This window comes from Accipiter gentilis, chromosome 4, assembly GCF_929443795.1.
Source record: "Accipiter gentilis chromosome 4, bAccGen1.1, whole genome shotgun sequence".
NCBI lineage: Eukaryota > Metazoa > Chordata > Aves > Accipitriformes > Accipitridae > Astur > Astur gentilis.
The window spans coordinates 31,213,379-31,232,183 of record NC_064883.1 but is presented as its reverse complement, the minus strand read 5'-3'; the positions used below and the strand labels follow the sequence as shown (position 1 = coordinate 31,232,183).

Below are 18,805 nucleotides of genomic sequence, written 5' to 3'. Positions count from 1 at the left end.
ACCATATTAAGATGCATAGAACATTGTTTTAACTTTGCATTGTGATTTTAAGGTGAAATTTCTTGACGCAGTATAAATGTTGGCTTTTTTGTTTGTTCCACTGTTCATTTACTTTCACAGAAGTATGCTTTATTAAGCTCAGGGCTTTAACCTGATGCCTCGCTATGACGCTACAGTTCAATTTTACACCTTTTGCTTTGTATAGCTCCATTCTCTGGGGCATCAGAAATTTTTAAGGTATTGAACCTAAGAAACAGCAGCGCTTTTCTTTCAGCCTCATTAGCCATTTTACAATTAATCATTCCGTTTATCTGTTTTGTTGGGTAATCTGTCTAATGTGTATAGGTATGCAGTATTATGTGGTCCCTTTTGTAGACATTGTGAGAAGGTTTCTGTGGAGATTTTCTTTTGATTGGCTCAACTTAAACCAGGGACTTGGTACCTCTGTATGTATTGGTTTCCTTTATACTGCAGAGCTGTGCTAAATCAATGAGAGGGGCTGTCCAGTTGTAAATTAGGTTTTTAAACTTTTAAAAACTGTGTTACAAACTTTGGGGCTGGGGTGGGAAGAAACTTTGAAGTTTCATTGTTTCCATCTTGGAGTGGGAGGTGGGACATGTGGTTTTGCCTTAAATTGACCTTAGATCACTCAGTGTAAACAAGTTATTTTCTCTTAGTATGCTACAGGTAATATTCATTTTCACTTTTCTAGTACAGAGCTAGAAGTATTTGGATTGCCCTCACTAAATCAGGAACTTAAAAAAATGTTATTAGCCTTTTATTGAAAGGTTAGTGTTGTTAAAATATTATTTCTACCAGGGCTAATTTTGGAGGCAATTCTTAAACTCAGCAGTGTTGAACAACATTTGGTTTCAGTTGTTTGCTAAGCAGCCTTATTTTTATTATTTTTTTTTCTGTTTCAAATAAATTAGATACTGTAGTAACAGTGCCTGTTTTTAATTAAAAGAATGTTTCATGAATGTTATCTCTTCTTGGAACTTACAAGGACAGAAACTGCCATCTCTGTTTTGTGTATGGCTAATACTGAAATAGTCTATTTCCTTTTTTTAACAGGGGAAATAAGTGCAATTTTGAGGACCTATTCCATAACCCAGGAGAAGTCAAATTACAGATCAAATGTGGTCGATGCCAGTTTATTGCACAGTCTTTTGGTGAAATGAAGTTTCACTTATTGTGCTCTCATGGAGAAGAGATCCAGGGAAGAGTAAAGGAAGGGGTTTTGCAAGGAAATAGAGCAGCTAAGGGGGAACTGATCAAACATGCAACCCACTTCTGGAAACAGTGCAATGAGAGAAGACATTTAGCAAAATGCAGTGCCCGTGAGGAGGAGTTTTATACTTTTCCAAAACTGAAAAGACAGATATACTTTCACCATCAAAATAATGTCAATATGTTATCTAAAAATGAACTGACTCAGTCAGGAAGCGGTGAAGCAGCCAGGGAGACGCAAAATGTAGGTTTTGGTACACAAAGCAAAAAAATAGAAATTTGGTCTAAAGCGGGCTATAACTGCATTTTGTGCAAACAGTTATTTGGAAGAAAAGAGGATCTTTGTAATCATTGGCAGAGTCGTCATAACTGTGAAGACCCTTCCACTTTATGGACAATTTTTAGTTTGTTATCAAAACAAGGAATTATTGAACTTTCTAGTAATGGTGAATATTGAAGCTTAATTCTACAATGCTATGAAAAACATCAACTACCTTACTAAATTGTTTATGGTTTTCTGCTGTGTTGCTAATCTAACTCAAGAGATGTGTCACTTCAGAGGTTTGTTTGGTGGGTTTGTTGGTTTTTTGTTTGTTTTTTTTTTTTAAAGTTATGCTAACCTTGAATAGAAAATGTATTTATCCAGTATCATTCCTGATGGGTACATGCAAGCCAATCACCGTACTTAAAATTCATGCTTAAGGAACTTAGCAGCAGCAAATACTCAATACTAATGGTTAACATCAAGGAAAAAGATTTTCAAGTTAAACTATACTATACACACAGAAATAAATCAGTTTATATGAAGTAATCTCAATCTTGAATGGGATGACAAACCAGACTGAAGTGTAATTTCAGTCCCAGCTGTGCTTCCAGATTTTATGGTAAATAAATATTTCCATGCACTTCTCTGGATCATTTGAATGTGCATACATTCAGCCAGCATTCAGGAGCTTTATAATCTATAATTTAAGAGCTTTTAATTCTTGTTTTCTTGATTCCAGTGTCTTCACCCATGTTCATTGCTTGCAGGTTTGTATTGACAGGTCTTTTAGGTGTTTTATTCTGTCCTGGGAACAGCAAGGATCTTTGGATTTTAAAAGTGGAAAATCTATGTGTATGGGTTTTTTGCCTGTAGCTCTTTGGGTTGAAGAAGAGTTAGTTGCCATCCATGAAGATGAAACCCTCAAAGCTTGACTGCTTTATGAAAAAAAACCAAGTTTGTTTTAAAAATAGTAATCTGAGTTGGTTACTCCTGGGAAGTTTGACATTCTGCGATGGGCTGCATGTTTCACCGTGAACTTTTTAGTATATCCCTTGCACCTCCTGTGACAGCAGCACTACTGCTGCCAACACCGTCAGCACTCTGCCTTTAACACTCTAGCTGTATAGCTTTTGTACCTCTGCAGTTGACCCAGTCTATGGCTTTAAAGGGAAATTGTTCCTTCACTTCTAAGTCTATGGTGCAGGCAATGAGTTTTTTTCACTTGTGTTGCCAAATTTACTGTACTAGAGGAATTGCATGCAGCACCTTAACCTTCCAATATCAGGAGCTAGTAACAGTTACCTTGTGTAAAGCTGTAGCAGCCTGTAGTGCAGGAGTAGTGCATTCTGTGTTGCCCTGCTACAGAGCAGGCACGGTAGGTGACCATTTCAGCACATATCCAAGGGGGCAAGTCAGTTCAGGCTGTAAGGAGATGGAGTTCTGGAGCTCAGTTTTGATGAAAAGGTCATTGAAGCCATTGAATCTCATTTGAAACTGGTGTTTAAACTGCTGTTACTTAAAGCCTTATGTACCTCTGAATTATTTTGGGAGCAATAATGGAGACAGTGTAAGAAATCGCTGTTCAACAGAAGTCAGAGCACATCAGAGGGCAAACTGAAAAATGTACAGTCTCTACAGTACTACTCTATTCATTTCTTCTTGTGGTCAAAATGTAATTGAGGGATTGCAATGATAAAAGAGTCATTCCTAAAATGTCCTGGGTTGCCTTTTACTGTTTTGCAAAAATTGTGGTGATGAGAACATGGGAAGAGATGTAAAAGTATTGGGTTTTCTGAGTGGCATTCCAGAAGCTGTTGCAATATTTTGTGTATGTGTTTTGTTTTTAAAAAGTAAAGGCAATTTTGATGAGGTAATAGTTTTGAGTGTAATTTCTTGTTCTATGGTGCTTTGCCCTGGAGTTGACCTATAAGACTGGAGCCAGGAAAAATAAAAGACAAAAGGAAAATGCTCATAGAACTGTACAGGTGCTTGGTAAGGTGGAAGAATCCCTGTGGGTTTTCAAAACTTCCTTCCTACTATCTGTTGCTATAAATACATATTTGTGGTTGTTTCTTTGCTTTTTTATATTACTTTTGTATGCTGAACTACTTCAAAAATACTACTTGTTCTTATTCTTGACACACCCATCTTTTAATGCATACAATATATTCACATTTATTTTCATTGAGTAGATGGAAGAGAATGTATGGCGTATTTGGAAAGGAATAGCTAATTTTAAGGTCAGTGTTTCATGTCAAACTGAGGCTATATAACTTAGGAGAGTGTGCTTGCATTTAGAAGCATTTTTTCCCCCCAACTTAATCCTTTAATTTTCAAAATCAAACAGCTTGGTGTTTTCCCCGAAACAGAAATGTGAGAACAATCCCTCCTTTACATAGTTACAATATATCAAAGGGAAGCTCATTCCTAGCATAAAGTATGCATTTTAAGAGCTGGACAAAAAAAAATTAAAAAGGTTTGATCATGTTCATTATGTAGAATGGACATTAAATCACCTTTCCTTGCAAAATCACCCATCCCTTGGTATAGTTTAAAATGAGCTGAAAAGAATGCAGCTCTGAGACCGAGTCCCTCCTGTTCAGGAACAGCACCAACAAATGGCACAGTTGTCCTTCAAAAATATTTTCAAAAAGTGTTTGTTAAAACTGGTGGTGCATCGGAGCCAGTAATGTAGATGAGGTTTTGGTGGTGCTTATCAGGCAAGAAGAGTTTCTCCCTTTCATTTCATATAAAAGGAGGGGGAGGTGCAATGATGATGGGAGGAAGGAGGTTTGGGATAAGGGAGTGGGTCGCATTTTTTTTTAATTGGAAATTTTCATGTACAGTCTTTCCATCATATTTTTGTGCTTCTCTCCCTTTCTCTAGTCCAGGCCAAATGGGTAAAGGGGTCTCAGCTTTCAGCAATATGAAGCCTGAAAACATGTTTTAAAGCATGGTCCTAAGCCACTTCTCAGTGTCCTCATAAATGTTTAAAATTAGAAGCCTTTTTTTCTGAGCCTGAAAGCATTCTTATGTTTCAGGCTATTATGATTAAGGTAGATTATGAAAGGTTGGGATTTTTGAAAATAGCTTTGCATTAAATACAGATGTGTCCTTTGTTTAAAATGTGTTTGTTTTGCATTTGTGTTCATTTTGATAACGTGGAGGTACGAAGTGAGACTTATTTACAGCAACATTAAATAGTGCGTTTGCTGTTCAATGAAAGGGTTGTTATGAATGCAGTTTGCTGTTTACCTTGAAGCTGGACAAGTTAACATCTGGTTTTGCACATAAATTATATTTTTAAATTGTTAGAACGAATGTTATTGTTTTTGTAGCTGTAGTTTTGTTCCCCTCTGATTTTTCATTAAATCTCTGTTTCAGCTTCACTGTTCAACTTTAAAGCTGTTCCTCACATGGAAAGTTGTTTCTTCATCATCACGCCATAAATAATCAAAGCTGGAGAAGTTCCATCACTTCTCTGGCTTGCAGAGTATTGCCCTTCTCCAGCTGCAGAGCTACAGTTTCCTATGGCTAACTTGACATAGTTGCTGGCAGTAAATGTTTTACTTCATTTATTTATTAGAATTTAGATCTCTGCTGTTTAGTTCCATCAGAGTTTCTGTCATACCTCATTAGATACTTATTTTATCTACTATTCACTAAGCTCTTTAGAGAAAGTGTCATAAGAAGGATGAACAGGTATTTAAGAGAGCAGATTTCAACCCTAACTTTGTGCAGATGATGCTGACGTTTCAGAACCACCAGCTTATCTAGGCTCAGCCATGTAGTGTATTATATTTCTACAACACATCCACCTACATGCGCATCTATTTTGGAACGAAATGTATACTTCAAATTCAGCTGTCAGTTATTATTATCAAACCTGTACAATGTAGGTTTGTGATTATTATGCATAAAGATTAAAATGCTATTAACTGTAGTAGGTTTACTTGTCAAATTCCTTATAGCTCTGAAAAATGAAAATCTCTGCGTGCTGAGTGTGACACTGAAAAAATGTGGTCTCATGAAGAAAATTCCGCTGGCTTAAAGGCTGTCCTCATTTCAGTGTGTGCTTTTATAGCTGATCTGTCACATTGTAGGATTTTCTCCATGTTTTATTAAATTGCCATATTTTTTCTTGGTTAGGAGTACTGAAGAAGACCTGAGCCTGCAAGCAAGTTTCAGGAAAAAAATGTGTTTACTTCCTTTCTCTATGCAGGCAGACATGTCCATGGAATCAAAATAGTCTTGGTGGCCTTACATACACATGCACAATGAGGGGCAATGTGCAAGATTTGGGCTTCAGTGTATCTATGACTTTATGTGGCTGACCGTTCTGCAGTTCCAAAGTAGAAACTGCAAATTTTAGTGTAAAAATAACTTGGTTTTCAGACTTGAGTGAATTTCTAATACCTTATTGACAAACCTTCAAGAAATCCTAAAAATGACAGTAGCATACTTCATTACTTGTGCTTTGTTTGACGATTTTATTGACGTAGTAGTACCAGCAGTGTTCTGGAATATGTTAGGTCTGGTGCTGTCGAGTACAAAGGAAGCTTTCTCCCTTCCATTTTTTCTCACATTTTATTGACTTTTCCCTCAAAGCGTTGGAAATGATGGGTTGAATTATGATATCTGCTACTGACAAATCCAGAAACATTATTCTGAATTTATTTTGCAGAAACTTCCATTTTTAATCTAGACTAACAGATGAAATCAGTGAAAAAGAAAATTCTACTGGAGAGACATATGTAAGAAAACTGTCCCATATGTGGATTTCTCTGCACAATTACACTGCTGTAGATGAAATGTATAGATGATATGTCTTCTACTGGTGGGTACAAACAGTTTGTTCTTATCCAGAGTTATTTAGAGTGACCAAGGGAAGTAAGAATGAAAAAATGTCCATACCTTCTCTTTGACTTGAATTTTGTTAAATATTTCTACTGTTGTGCCAGTCCAGATCACGGTCCAAGGCATGTGGATACTCAAACACTTTCTAGGGGACTTGCAGCATAATTCAGTGGAGGAAAGGGGAAGAAATATGCAAAGGAAGTAGTGATGATGAAGGTTGGCACAACATATTGAAAGTAAGGTCAAGCTTCAGTATGACTAGCGTTTGATGGTCTGTACAGGTGGAAGCGTCCTGTAGCCTTAGTCTGAGCTTCTCCCTTCCACCCCCCCGTGGTTACATGGTTCCAGAGTCCGCTCCCACTGGAGGTACGTCCGTCTGGAGCACCCTCAGCTTCCTGGGGCACGAGCTCTTCCAAATGGCATAGCTGACTTGGTGAATGTCCTCTTCTTTTGGTGTCTCAGTTACACGCTTGTTGTTAGGTGAGCCACATGCTGGCTGCTGAGACCAGCTGCTGCCAGATGTGAAATTTGGTCTTTCAGTTTTCTGAGGAAAGCATCTTTTAGCTTTAGTCCATAAAGGTGAAATCAAATGCTGCACCTGTACTGAGCAAAATAGGAAAACGGCTCACTCAGTTTCCTGCAGATACAATGCTGATAAGTAGTAGGAATAGTAGTGAACTGTTGTAAAAGACTAGAACGTCCCATCGCCTAGTTAGAATCATAGAATAGAATGACAGAAGTTCCATAAAAGTGTCTCATGCAGATGTGATGGTATAAAGCATCAATTCAGAGACATTGTGACTGAGATTCTTCTTTATTCTTTCATTTTCCTCTTTCTCTTTTTTACTTTTGTTTTTTTTCTATTTCTTGTCCTAGCCACCCTACCTTTTCAGCATCCTCTGTGAGCTGTTCTGGCTGAATGCAATTTATAAATGTCTGATTCAACAAAGTGAGCATTGTGTCTGGCATCTTTGCTACTAGCCAACAGCCTGGGATCGAGTAGTTGTGAACACTATTTCGCAGAATGCTTCACAAAAACTTTGATTGCAGAGGACCCCAGAGGTCAGCCAGGCCAGCCTCCCACCAGAAACGGGGCTTAGCAGCAGCCTGGGAGCAGAACAGTGTTTGGCTTTTTGGAAACCATTTCTGTTGCTGTTCCCACTGGTCCGTCACCAGTGGTGGAGTCGCAAGCACAAACAAGGCTTCAGTATGGTAGCTGGTACTTTTAAGCACTGTCATAAGCAATTTTAGGACATTTGTAAAGAAAGGACAAAACTTGGGACAAAAAAAAATCCCCCCAAACCCAAATAAAGTTACGGTTTCAGCTGGTGATCCTTCAGTAGTAAGCTTTTGGCACAAAACCCTGTTGTTTTTGTTGTTGCAGACCGTGGCCAAGCCGCTTGTCTACCTGCGCGAAGCAGGTTACGCTCCTTTGACTACTCTGCTTTTTCTGGGACTTCAGGCTGTGTGCTTTTCACATGCAGTGGATATACTACTTTTTTCTACAGTTGATTTAGGGCAAAAATAAAGCATTTTATTTCCTGTATGCTAAGTAATTTTGTGCAGCATCAGGTTTAATCTGACTTTTGAACGTACACCCGATCAAGGAGATCAATATACCTTCCTATTGCTAGAAGCAATAAATGACACGGTGAGGGAGGAAAGCAATAAATATCCCTGTGACCATAGCTTTGAAGCAATGCAGTTGCTTTCCACTGGAAGTTTAATTTCTTCATGTTTTTAGTTAAAAGCTTTTATTAATTTTAACTGAAGTAAATACACTGCTATACTTTGCTATTCAAATAAATCCTTTTTCAGCTCTGAGTCCTTGGAGTTTGAATCTTGTCCAGCCATTTTCTGCTATCTGCCAATTCCTTGCTAAGTGCAAACCTGACACTCTTGCCAATAAATCCACCTTCGTGCCATTTAAAGTCATCTGCTGTCTTTTCTCTGGAGCTAATCAAAGTTTGCAAGAAGACATATTTTTAAAGGGAACCAGCTCTAGAATTCAGGCCATTTAAATTGTGCAATTTAATTTAAAGAAATTGCAGCAAACTATAAAATAGAGAAGTGGTACAGATTGTTTGAAAGCTCACTTATTTTTATTCTCTTTTATGAATAATTGGAGAGGAAGTTTTCCAGGGAAGAATTTGGGGCTTTATGCTGTTTTATGTGCTCCTCTCCTAATCCACTTTTTTAGACTTCCTGAGTACAGTACAGCAGAGGCCAGCCATGCTTCATAAGTCAATTGCAGCCTGTTAAACTCAAAGCACCATTTTATTTTTACCTTCTGAGACAGCTGGGCTGATAAATGGATGGGATACTGGCACTCCAGGAGACAGCCACGATGTCTGCACAGGTTAATAGTCTCGTGTCTTTCAAGAACAGTATTTCCAGTGTCTGTACATGCATGCACGCATGATCACACACAAAATTATAAAAGGATTAAGTCTGTGGAGCATTTTTAACATGTGTGTTACTGTCACACTGTACAGTGGATTCCAGTTATTTTTCTTTTATTAAAATGTGGTAACAATGTCGTCATTATATTGCTGATATATCTGTGACTGATCTGAACTCTGAAATACACAGTGGCCACCTGAGTTCTTCCAGGAAATTAGATTAATTGTTGAATTGTTGGAATTTCTTTTTAAAAACGTGCTACTCCTGCTGGTTAACACCACATGTAGGGTTTAAACGTTATTTCTGAGTGATTTATTGGTCCAGCAGAAAAGTCTGGTGCTAAACCTTTCCACTGGGATTTGCTTACATTAGGAAGCAATGCAGGTGGCAGTCTATTTCAACACAGAATGGATTTTTTCCCCTTTCTTTCTGATAAATGAAGTGCTTATGTAAGGTGAGAGATTGAAAAAAATGAGAAGCCTGAAGCCCTTGGAGGCTCCATCTGAAAGCTCCACACGCGGGCAGAGGAATGCAGGGTAAATCTGATGCAGTTTCTGTACCTGCTCGCCTCGAGGATGGCGGGAGCCTCCCGGCTGCGCCTCAGCCAGCCGTCCTGGGATCGCTGCTCAGGAAAAGCTCCTCATTGCAGCCAAGAGCTCACATTTAGAAACATTTAGCATCGTGTGCAGCGCAAGAGGGTATTTTGACACCAAACGCCTTTCATCCATCACTTGATAGTAAATCATTCCCGTATCTTCATGGTAGGCATCCTTTATTCTTTGAGCTTTTGTCTCGTGTTTTCATTTGGTGCGTAACGTACAGGATCTGGACTGGAATTAGTGCTCAACAAATTGTCTATTCTGAAGCTTTATTGTATGCGAGACCACTCCCTTGTACATATCGTCTTTCTCCCAGATGATTCTTACGGTGTAATTTAATGACAAACGCTTGATAGTTTTTACTGTCAAGTATTACAGGTAAATCTAGCAGTGTCATATTCTTAAATTATTGTAGCGCTTGATTAAATTAGCCCTTTTAAAAGGGATCCAGGTTCACTAATAGTGTTTCCTGCAATGCGCATCTCTAGAGAAAACTGAGATCTGACTTTTATAGTCAGAACCAATTAGGCTTATCCTTCCCCCCCCGCCGCCCCCTTCTCTCTGCAGCGTTCAGATGAATCGCATTTTTCAGGCACAGTTCAAGCAGACTGTCAGGTCTCCGGGGCTCTCTGCCTCCTGGGCTCCGCATTCCTACTGTCAGCTGTGAAAAATAATTCCCCTTTTGCAGTTGTGTCCAAGGAAAGTAAGATGATAAATCCACAAGTTAAATTTAAGAGGAGGGAAGCGCATTATTGTTTACTCAGCATTGAATAAGGTTTTGTTTTAGGAGATATGGCTGCTGTGGGGCACGGGAAGGTGTTCTTGGGTTTAAAGCTTTCTAGCTCATGAAGTTGTTAGGATTCATTGTCACTTAAAAGAAAATTTAGGGGTTTGTTCTTAGTCAAAATCCTGGGAGTACCCTAGATGTGGCAGTGGTTTTGAAAAACACCAGGCTGAAAGGAAAAGAAAAAAAAAAGGAAGAAGAGAGTGAACTGTGAACACAGCGTAATGAAGCCTCAAGGAAAAAATCAACAAAAAATCCCCAATGTGTGCAGATTGAGTGTAAATAACTTCTTTCAGATAAAATTCATGACAGAGTAGACTTGCTGTTCAACTGCTCTGATGAAACTTCAGTATAATTAAGAAGAACTTTCAAACCAGAAGAAAATGTTAGATCTTTTAGCTTTGGAGGTCTGAGAAGAGAAGTTCTGCCCGAGGTAGGGGAGAGGTGCAGGTACAAAGTCAGTCACTTGGAATCATTGCTCAGTTCTCTGTGCAGCATTTGTCTGCAATATTCTTTTCTTTGCTGTAATGCCATAGTGGAGCTTTGCTGTGGAGAAGAGATACTAGAACTTTAATCACTGCTAAGTCTGCAAAGCAATTGAATCTTCAGTTTACAGTGACAGAAGTCTCCTGTTCAAAAAAAAAAAAAAAAAAAAAAATTAAAAAAAGGAGCCATTATAATGAAGCCTTAAGTTTCTTGCCATTCACCTTTTCACCTTTCAAGTTTCCTGCCCCTCATTATATCACTGTTAGATTTAATACACATCAGTATCAATTCAGCACAGCCGTCTAGCATCCTTGCTCTGTACAGGCAAACCCTGTCACTATTCTAATAAACCTTTAAATGTATCCAAATCCTTCTCAAGGCTTTCAGACAACATGGCAAATAGTGCTTTGCTCGCTGTCACATGGAAGCGATTAGTTTATTTCTAAATGCCAAGCTTCTGAGAAATAAAGCAGCATGGTAAATGCAGCTACCTTCCTTCTCTAACTTGGTTTTAATAGCTTGCTGTACTAATGGCCAGAATTGTAATTGGGTGGGAGAACTTTGAGCTGCTCCATATTTCAACCGGTGGAATATTAATATTATATATTGGAAACATTTTCATAGACCACAAAAGGCTAATGTGTCTCAGGAGCGAGATTCGTTCAGGAGGGGCCAAGGTCGCCATGCATCTCGGCTTGCCTGCTCCCAGGTAAGCCAAGCGCAGAGCCAGGCGTGTCGGGTCTTGTGCCTTGCGGTCCCCTGTCCCAGCCCCTGCGTTTCCCCCACAACAGCGTGCTTGTAGCCGCTCAGGACTCGATTTACTCTGCTGCTCAGCCGGCACCGGGTCGCAGCATGGGCAGGGGCCGTGGTGCTGCCTCCAGCCAGAGGACCCTCCAGGAGGAGCTGCCTACGGGGGGATGCACGGAGGCAGGTGCCCAGCAGGCGATGAGAGCAGATCCTGCAAAGACTTAATTTTTAGACGCTTCGGGTATTTCTGTGGCAGTTAATAGTATTCTCATTGCAAGCCTCTGCAGGACTGATGCCCGCGATGTGACATCTGTGACACCCAGCCCCTTCTGGCACCTGGTGGTTGCCCGTTAGCCAACAGCTGTGGCACTGGGCGAGTGTATGCAAGCGTATGATGAAAAGGGAGAATTAGTTTGAATTACGAGCAGTGTATCTTATCTCTTCTAAGTAATTCATGAGAAAATTGTGCGTGTAACAAGAAAAATCCTGTTCCTTGTGCTGATTACAGCAATCCAAACAAGTCAAGAAATCCCAGAACGAGAACCTTACTTGGACTTCCGTGACTGTCCTCACTGGTAGGTTATTATCCTGCGAGACTTAGTAATTATGGGATGAAGAGTGAAATTCTGTGAAGAAGCCTGACCTGAGACAGACAAAAACCAAGAAGTATTTTTACTTCGTTGCAAAGAAGGAGGTTAGTCGCTGCATGCAATTACAATACAAGATGGAATAAATTGGTCTGAACTCAGCCACTAAATTGCAGTTTGCAGAAGGTACTGAACCAGGGCAATAAAAGCTGGAGAGGAGTTGAAGAAATTCAAAAGTATTTCCAGTGCTGGATATTTGGTAAGAACGAAGGCAAATAAAGATAACTGAAAAGGTAAACAATTTTTTTTTTTTATATCTGCCAATGTCACTGCGAGGGATTAAAAGCAAAGAGTATTTGGTTCCTCATCTCAAGTTAAATTCACTGGGGAGCTTTTCCTCCCCTCCCGTTTGCTCTTTCACACACGGTCGCATCCCCCATGCAAAGACTCCGCACAGGTATGCAATGCACAGGCTGACTGCACTCGTGCTGAGGCAGAAAGCAGAAAAAAAATCCTGTATTGTCATTTTCTTTACTGTAGCCTGTGAAAAATCTCAGATAGTCTCTGTAAAGAACAGCAGTTCCCAAGTTACTGATTGAAGAATGACTGGCCGTGGATGGCCACAGAGTGATTTCTTTCTCATACACTTAAAAAGTACATTGTTGGCTTTAGATTTTTCTCCCTCACGCAGTTTTCCTACCTGTAGCATTGGTTAGCGATTGATGTTTTAGAGGCAGTCTGGGGAAAGTAATTAAGACAAGCAGGTCTGGAAGTACTTTCAGGGATTTCAAATAGAGAAAGATTGAAATACACTTTGAGAAATAGCCTTGAAGATGTAATAGCAGTTTGGTTTTCAGGTGTGCCGTGGCAAGCAGTATTTTTTGTTGTCCTTCTAGCTGTATCTCCTTTCTGTCTGTGTGCAGCGGTCCTTTCCAGCAAAATCCCTTTTAGTCATTCAGTGTATAAGAAACTTTAAAAAAAACATTAGAAATGAACAAACAAAAACCCAGGTGGTTTTTTACCAAGTGGTAAAGCTGAGCATCAAGGTTGACTGAAGTGCACCCGCGGACATACAGTGGAATCCCTTTTGCTTTGGGGAGACGTGTGTCCAGGGAAGGGGAGAGGTACAAGCACCCCGAGCCTACCGCTGTTATCTCAGCGTTTCCCATCGCAGCTGAGCCGCAGCCTTCCCAGGCACGGCGTTACCACCACCAGAGCTGTTTGCAGGCTCCATCGGTGTCCGAATAAGAACAACGTGGCTCGTTGCTGGGAACAAAATACTCTTTATCCAATGTGAAATGCTTTGCTAGTGAAACCTGATACAGGCTTCTCGTTCAAATAATCTGTGTAAAGTTCAGGTTGCTGCACTTTGAGCACTCGAAGCGCTTTGGTTAATGAGCGGGAGCAGGGAGCGCGCAGCCCTCTCCTTCGTGGCAGAGGGGGGAAGGATTTTGGAGACGGTGGTAGGTTGGGAAGAGCAGCCCGTCACTTTCACTGCCCAGCAGTAAGGATGGCTTACAGACTTGGCCAAGCGTCAGAGACAGTACAAGGGTTCACGTGGTTTCATTTTGTTGTCTCCCGTTCTCCACGTTAGGTGCGAGTGCCCTGAGCTGGCGCTCGAGAAGAGCCCGCCTGCCCCTGCAAACCGCTCTGCCGCTGCCGGGCAGGGGGGTTACGGCAGCTCCCGCGGGGGCCACAGGCAGCGGGGAAAAATGGGGCTGTTTCAGTGCCTTGTAGAAGAAAGCCTGAGTGATCATGGGTGAGGCTCAGAGCAATAGGAATAAACTTCTCAGGTCATAAAGTTTGATCTCCTTCCTTGCTGCCTTATTGTTCTGGTAGCTCGTAATCATCTTGTGAGCTAATAGCCCTCCTTGTCCGCTGTCAGAGCCAAATAACAAGTCCCCATGTGAAAGCTACAGTTCCACTTAGGTGTCTCCAGGTGCATGATGTGGAATTGGTGCAATCAAATTTAATCAATTTCTAATATTTCAACCTGCAAAGTCATCTGAATCTCATACATAATATTCCGGTATTCCCATCACCCTTACAATACCAACTAACTCTGCCAGACCCACAGATTTCTTTAGGATTCTCCTACCTGCTTAATAAAAATATTAAATAAAATAACCCGAAATGCTGAGCCTTCAAAAATGGTAGCACCCATCTTTTAACTGACAGCTTCCATCTCAACACAGTCCATGGTCGTCTTCCTCTTGGCCAGCTTCAGCCCACGACAAAAGTATGTGGTTAAATAACTGGTTTCTGTATGGCACCTCTTAACTGAGGTGCAGGTAGCTTACACCCAGCACACCCCACTGTGCAGAAGATTGCTCATCTTACTGAAGAATGGTATGAGATTAGGTTGAAGGTAGACAGCTTTAGGGAGTATATACAGACCTTCATGTCTTTCATTATCTTTTGACTTCATAAATGTTTCCGAATCATAGTTCAATAATGAGGACGGACTAAAATGGCTATAAATGTTGAGACTGCTTGGTTTTCCCTCTTTATGATATATTTTTGGCTCACATATTGATGCTTTTCCTTTGATAGGTGTTTTGCAGTGGAGACAGGCTGGTCATTCCCAGTTTCTGTGCAACTAAATCTTTTTCAGGTGGGATATGGGCACTTGCAGTTTTACATTCACATTCCCATTTAATTTCCTTTGCAGGATCTAACTGGGTTTGTCCACATCCCTACACCTTCTTACCTGTACGAGTTAACTTTGCCGATCAGTTCTGTTTTCAGTAAGTCATTCAGTGCTTACTCCTGCTACCCTCTCTAAGGTGACAGGATAAGGCATCTTCCTTACAAGCTTTTTCTCCTTGTTTGGGATTCTGGTTTTTAAATAGCATTTTATGTTTATGGAGAGAAATGTCATGCTTGCCCTGCACTCGAGTTCTTCAGATCAGCTGATGTCATTAACCTGTTTCACTGGTTTCTTCAAGCTCGACATTAGAAATTGAAAATCTGTCTCAAATACTTACCTCAGTTACTTTTTTTTCCCTTTTAATTTGGAATAAATCAAGTCATAAGGAAGTGGCATCAATGTCTTACCTAGATGGACATGAGCTAAGACAAGTTAGCTCAATTCCACAGTGTTTTTTGGCATATGGAGCAGTACTCGGCCAGGCTCAGTATCAGGTGGGTTCAGAGATCCCCACCGTGGGCAGGGAAACCGCAGAGCAGAAGGAAAACATTAAGTGTTTTGAAACAGTTGTGAGAGGCTCTGCAGAATTTATGGCCTTCAGGGGCCCGTGAGAGGTTTATGAGGCCGGAAGGTTTCTGGGGAGCAGTTTTGTGTGGGCTTTTGCAGGTGGCTCCCCGAGATCATACGTCTCCATTTGCTGGAATCGCCTTGTTGCTGGAACTGGTGCTGCTTTGGCTTCCCGAACGGCTAGTCACGTCTTTCTGGGGAAATGGGCAGTTTTGCTGCAGAGTGGCAATCACGTTCTTGGATCCTCTGCATCACCAGGAGGACGGGCAGGCTCCTGGCATGTAGCATCAGTATCAGTAATCGATGAAGATCGATATGCTGTTTTGGAAAACTGCTTGTAAATTGTCTGCGCAAGGCCAGATGGAAAAAAAAGCCTTGTATTCAGGTCAGCCTTTACTGAACAAATTTATTCCTCCAGGTGGTTTTATTTTTCAGTGAAACTTCTTGCAACAATACAGAAGATGGCAAGTGATGTGCTGCAAAAATCTAGTTTTATGTATATTCTCTTTGACTTTTCAGCAGAGGCCTTTTAGGTGTTTTCCGATGATCAATTATTATAATCCCTTTAAATAGCAACAACATGATTTTAAGTGGTTTATTTAGCGTAACGCACAAAGGTTGTAATGAGCCAGAAACCTCTCCAGGAATGGTGGCCATGTCAGTGCCTCCTTTCCTGAGATTATCTTTCTAGTCATTAGGAGCCCACTAAAGCTATCGAGCACAGCTGGAAAGAGGTGTTCGTGCCGATATTTCATATGCTTTTCATCCATTGACCACAAAGGCTTCATTTGCTCATCCACCCCACTCACTCTGTGACTCTGGTGGGAAGCGAGCACACGAGTGTGCAGCTCCACACTTGCTGTCCATGGGTGACTACAGGGTTTCCTTCCACGGGTGACCTGTGCAACGTGGGGAGAAATGCAGCCATGCAGGCACCTGGCTGGTGTGACCAATTCACGACAAATTAATTTCTCTCGCAGACTGCCGGATCTCCCCCTTTGCAGGCTTTGAGGCAACGCTTCCAGTGAGAGTGAAGTCTGTGGCTTCCCCACCCAGCCTGGCTCGGCAGCGGCAGGTCCCAGTGCTGCGTCCCAGCCCATGGTGGAGAAGTTGAGAAATTCCCACTCCAGTCCTGGAAGAAGGAGGTTACTCCCATTTCCCCAGGCTTGCCTCAGCGGCCACCCCTGCCTCCCAGACACATTGGTGTTCTGCTGCCTTTCTTCTCCGTATTTAACATCTTTTGGCTTAAATCCCATTTCTTACGGCTTTGGCTGGAAAGGAAAATGATGGAGGAGGAGGCCTCTGCCACGTGCTGATACGCTAGAGACCACGTGGGGGTTCCCCAATGCTTCCCAGGCCAGAGCATGTCCTATTGCATATCCCACCTGCAAGCTGCTTGCTGGTGAGGCAAGCTCAAGCATTTACTCAGCTTCCAAACAAATCCCTGCTGGGGCTGAGAGTCATGAGTATCGATAGTATGTCACTGAAGCCTTTATTTACACAACTGGTGCAAGTATCATGGGAAGATTATTGCAGAAGCGTGGATGAGGGTTGTTTAAAGTGGATTTCAGAAAGAATACAGGAATTGATAATTCAGTTTTATGAATCGCAAAACCGGGCAGCTAAAACTTGCACGAGGAGCTATTTGGTAGCGTGTAGCATAACCTGCCCACCATATAAAGGTATTATCCATCCTTGAAGAGGTTGCCCTAGCTGTGTTTTAAGGGCTATACCTGAATGTAGTTATTTCTCCTGGGTTTTGCTCTCCTATGGGGCTAGCAGCTGGAGAGCATGCTTTCTGATCATATTTTGGTCTTATTTTTAATTTATTTCCCTCACCTTAAAGTATTCATCAGCTGCTGCAACCTGTTGTTTCAGACAGCTGCTAGATCCTAGCTGATGGATTTTATTGATTTCTGACTCTGATCTTGCAAATCTTATTTCAAATTCATCACCTGCCAGGGCTGTTCTGGGAGCCCGAGCTGAACCGCAGCGTATTACGGATGAGAGAGAGCTCTCTCGTGGGCTTTCCCGTGCCACGAGCTGCTGCAAAGCCCCTCTGCGCCCCCTGCTCTGGAGCAGCCCACCCTGATGCTCTGAGAGGTCTCAGAGCAATCCCTGACCTCTTCCCCTCCTGCAGCCCCATGCACGGCTGTGCCCGCCGCCTCGGCGTGCCAGCGCCAGCCCATGCCGCGTTGCACCGCGGAAGAGGGGTGACGAGGAGCTGTGCCCGACAGGCGTCAGGCAGCGGCTTGGTGGCCCCAGCTCGGTGGGTGGCAAGCTCCCCCATCCCATCCCACCTCCAGCCCCGCTCTCCTCACACACAAATTATGGTCCTGTCCCCTCTGCTGCTACGGAAAGCCTGAAAACCTGAAGCAGATGCAAGGTTTCGCCCGAGTTTACAGACAGCCTGGAAGCAATAACTCTGGGAGGTATAAACTTCTCCTTTCATCGTAATAAGACGTTAACGGGAGGAAAGCCCCACTGCTCCAGGCAGTCCTCTATCAACGCTGCCGCAGCGGCTGGGAAAGGAGAATCTGCTGGATGGGTTTCTGCAATGCCCACCCCCATCATCCCCCCATGTCGGCAGCTCAGGGTCTCCAATTCACACATCCCCTCCCCCCCCCCCCCCCCCCCGATGTGGTCCCACTCCCGGAGGCAGAGGCTGCCTGGCTGCCCCCCCAGCTCGGGGTCCCCTGGGTCCCGAGGCCTTTGGTGAGGGCTGTGGGCAGTGGAGCACAGCATTCCTCAGAGCGCTGAGCAAAACATCTGTTTGCCATCGCTTGGGGTTGTTTATAGCATTTTGATGCTCTCTTCGGCAACATTTTATTTTAAGGAGCCTGGTGATACTCCCATGCAGAGTGCAACAGAAGTGCAGCTTGCTCCTGGTTTATGTATTTCAGCTAGGGTTGCCTAATAATTTACGAAGTTGACAGAACATGCTCCCCTCTGATGCAAGGCCAGATACAAGAGCGCTGTTCCCAGCTCTTGCGTTGCTGGTCGCAAGCCGAGCCGCTCTGCTCTCCCCCTTGCTTTCTATCGGAAGGGATGTTTGGGCAAAATCAAACTGACCCTTCTTTGACTTGAAGTAAAAAATGACATCGTAACTTTGGAAACCAGGCTGAAATTTCTCAACGTGCAGCATGGAATTAGAGGAGCAGAACTAGCCAGTGCCCTCCTCTGCAGGGCTCTGTACCTATTTGCTTTTCTATCGTGGAAAGTCCATACATGTGGTACCGTGGGTCAGGCAGCATTAAGGTTAAGGAGGAACAGAGAGGTAATGTGTTTTCTGCTGGGCAACCGTATCTGCTCCGATTGTGCTGGATTTTCAGCTAAGTGTGACTGTGAAGGATAATTACCATCATGTGTTACCTGAGATTACAGGGTTGCTTTCCAACTAATGACACTAGGAGAACCAAGCAGTTGTTAATATTTAATCAGACTCTTGGCTTAACAATTGGATAAATGAGGTGTGTAATTACACAATTATAGAAGACATTTCAGATAGGAACTGTGCTGTTATTAATAGTGAAGGTGAAAGCTAGTGAACATACACCGTTCAGTCCCATCAAGCACATCATTAAAAAAGATCTTCAGCACGAGAGTCTAACAGCATGTCCTATGAGATGG

The 18,805-nt window shown here is 42.2% G+C and overlaps 1 protein-coding gene across 11 annotated transcripts in view; it reads left to right on the top strand.

Annotated features, from left to right (window-relative positions):
• The window catches only part of ZNF438 (zinc finger protein 438), a 54,747-nt gene extending 51,383 nt beyond the window's left edge, over positions 1–3,364 (top strand). For all 11 annotated transcript variants that reach the window (XM_049798404.1, XM_049798409.1, XM_049798402.1 and 8 more), the window contains one exon: positions 1,075–3,364. In XM_049798404.1, the coding sequence (XP_049654361.1) occupies positions 1,075–1,687 (613 nt within the window). In that variant the 3' untranslated portion in view covers positions 1,688–3,364. The remainder of the gene's footprint in view (positions 1–1,074) is intronic.
• The last annotated feature ends 15,441 nt before the right edge of the window (positions 3,365–18,805 follow it).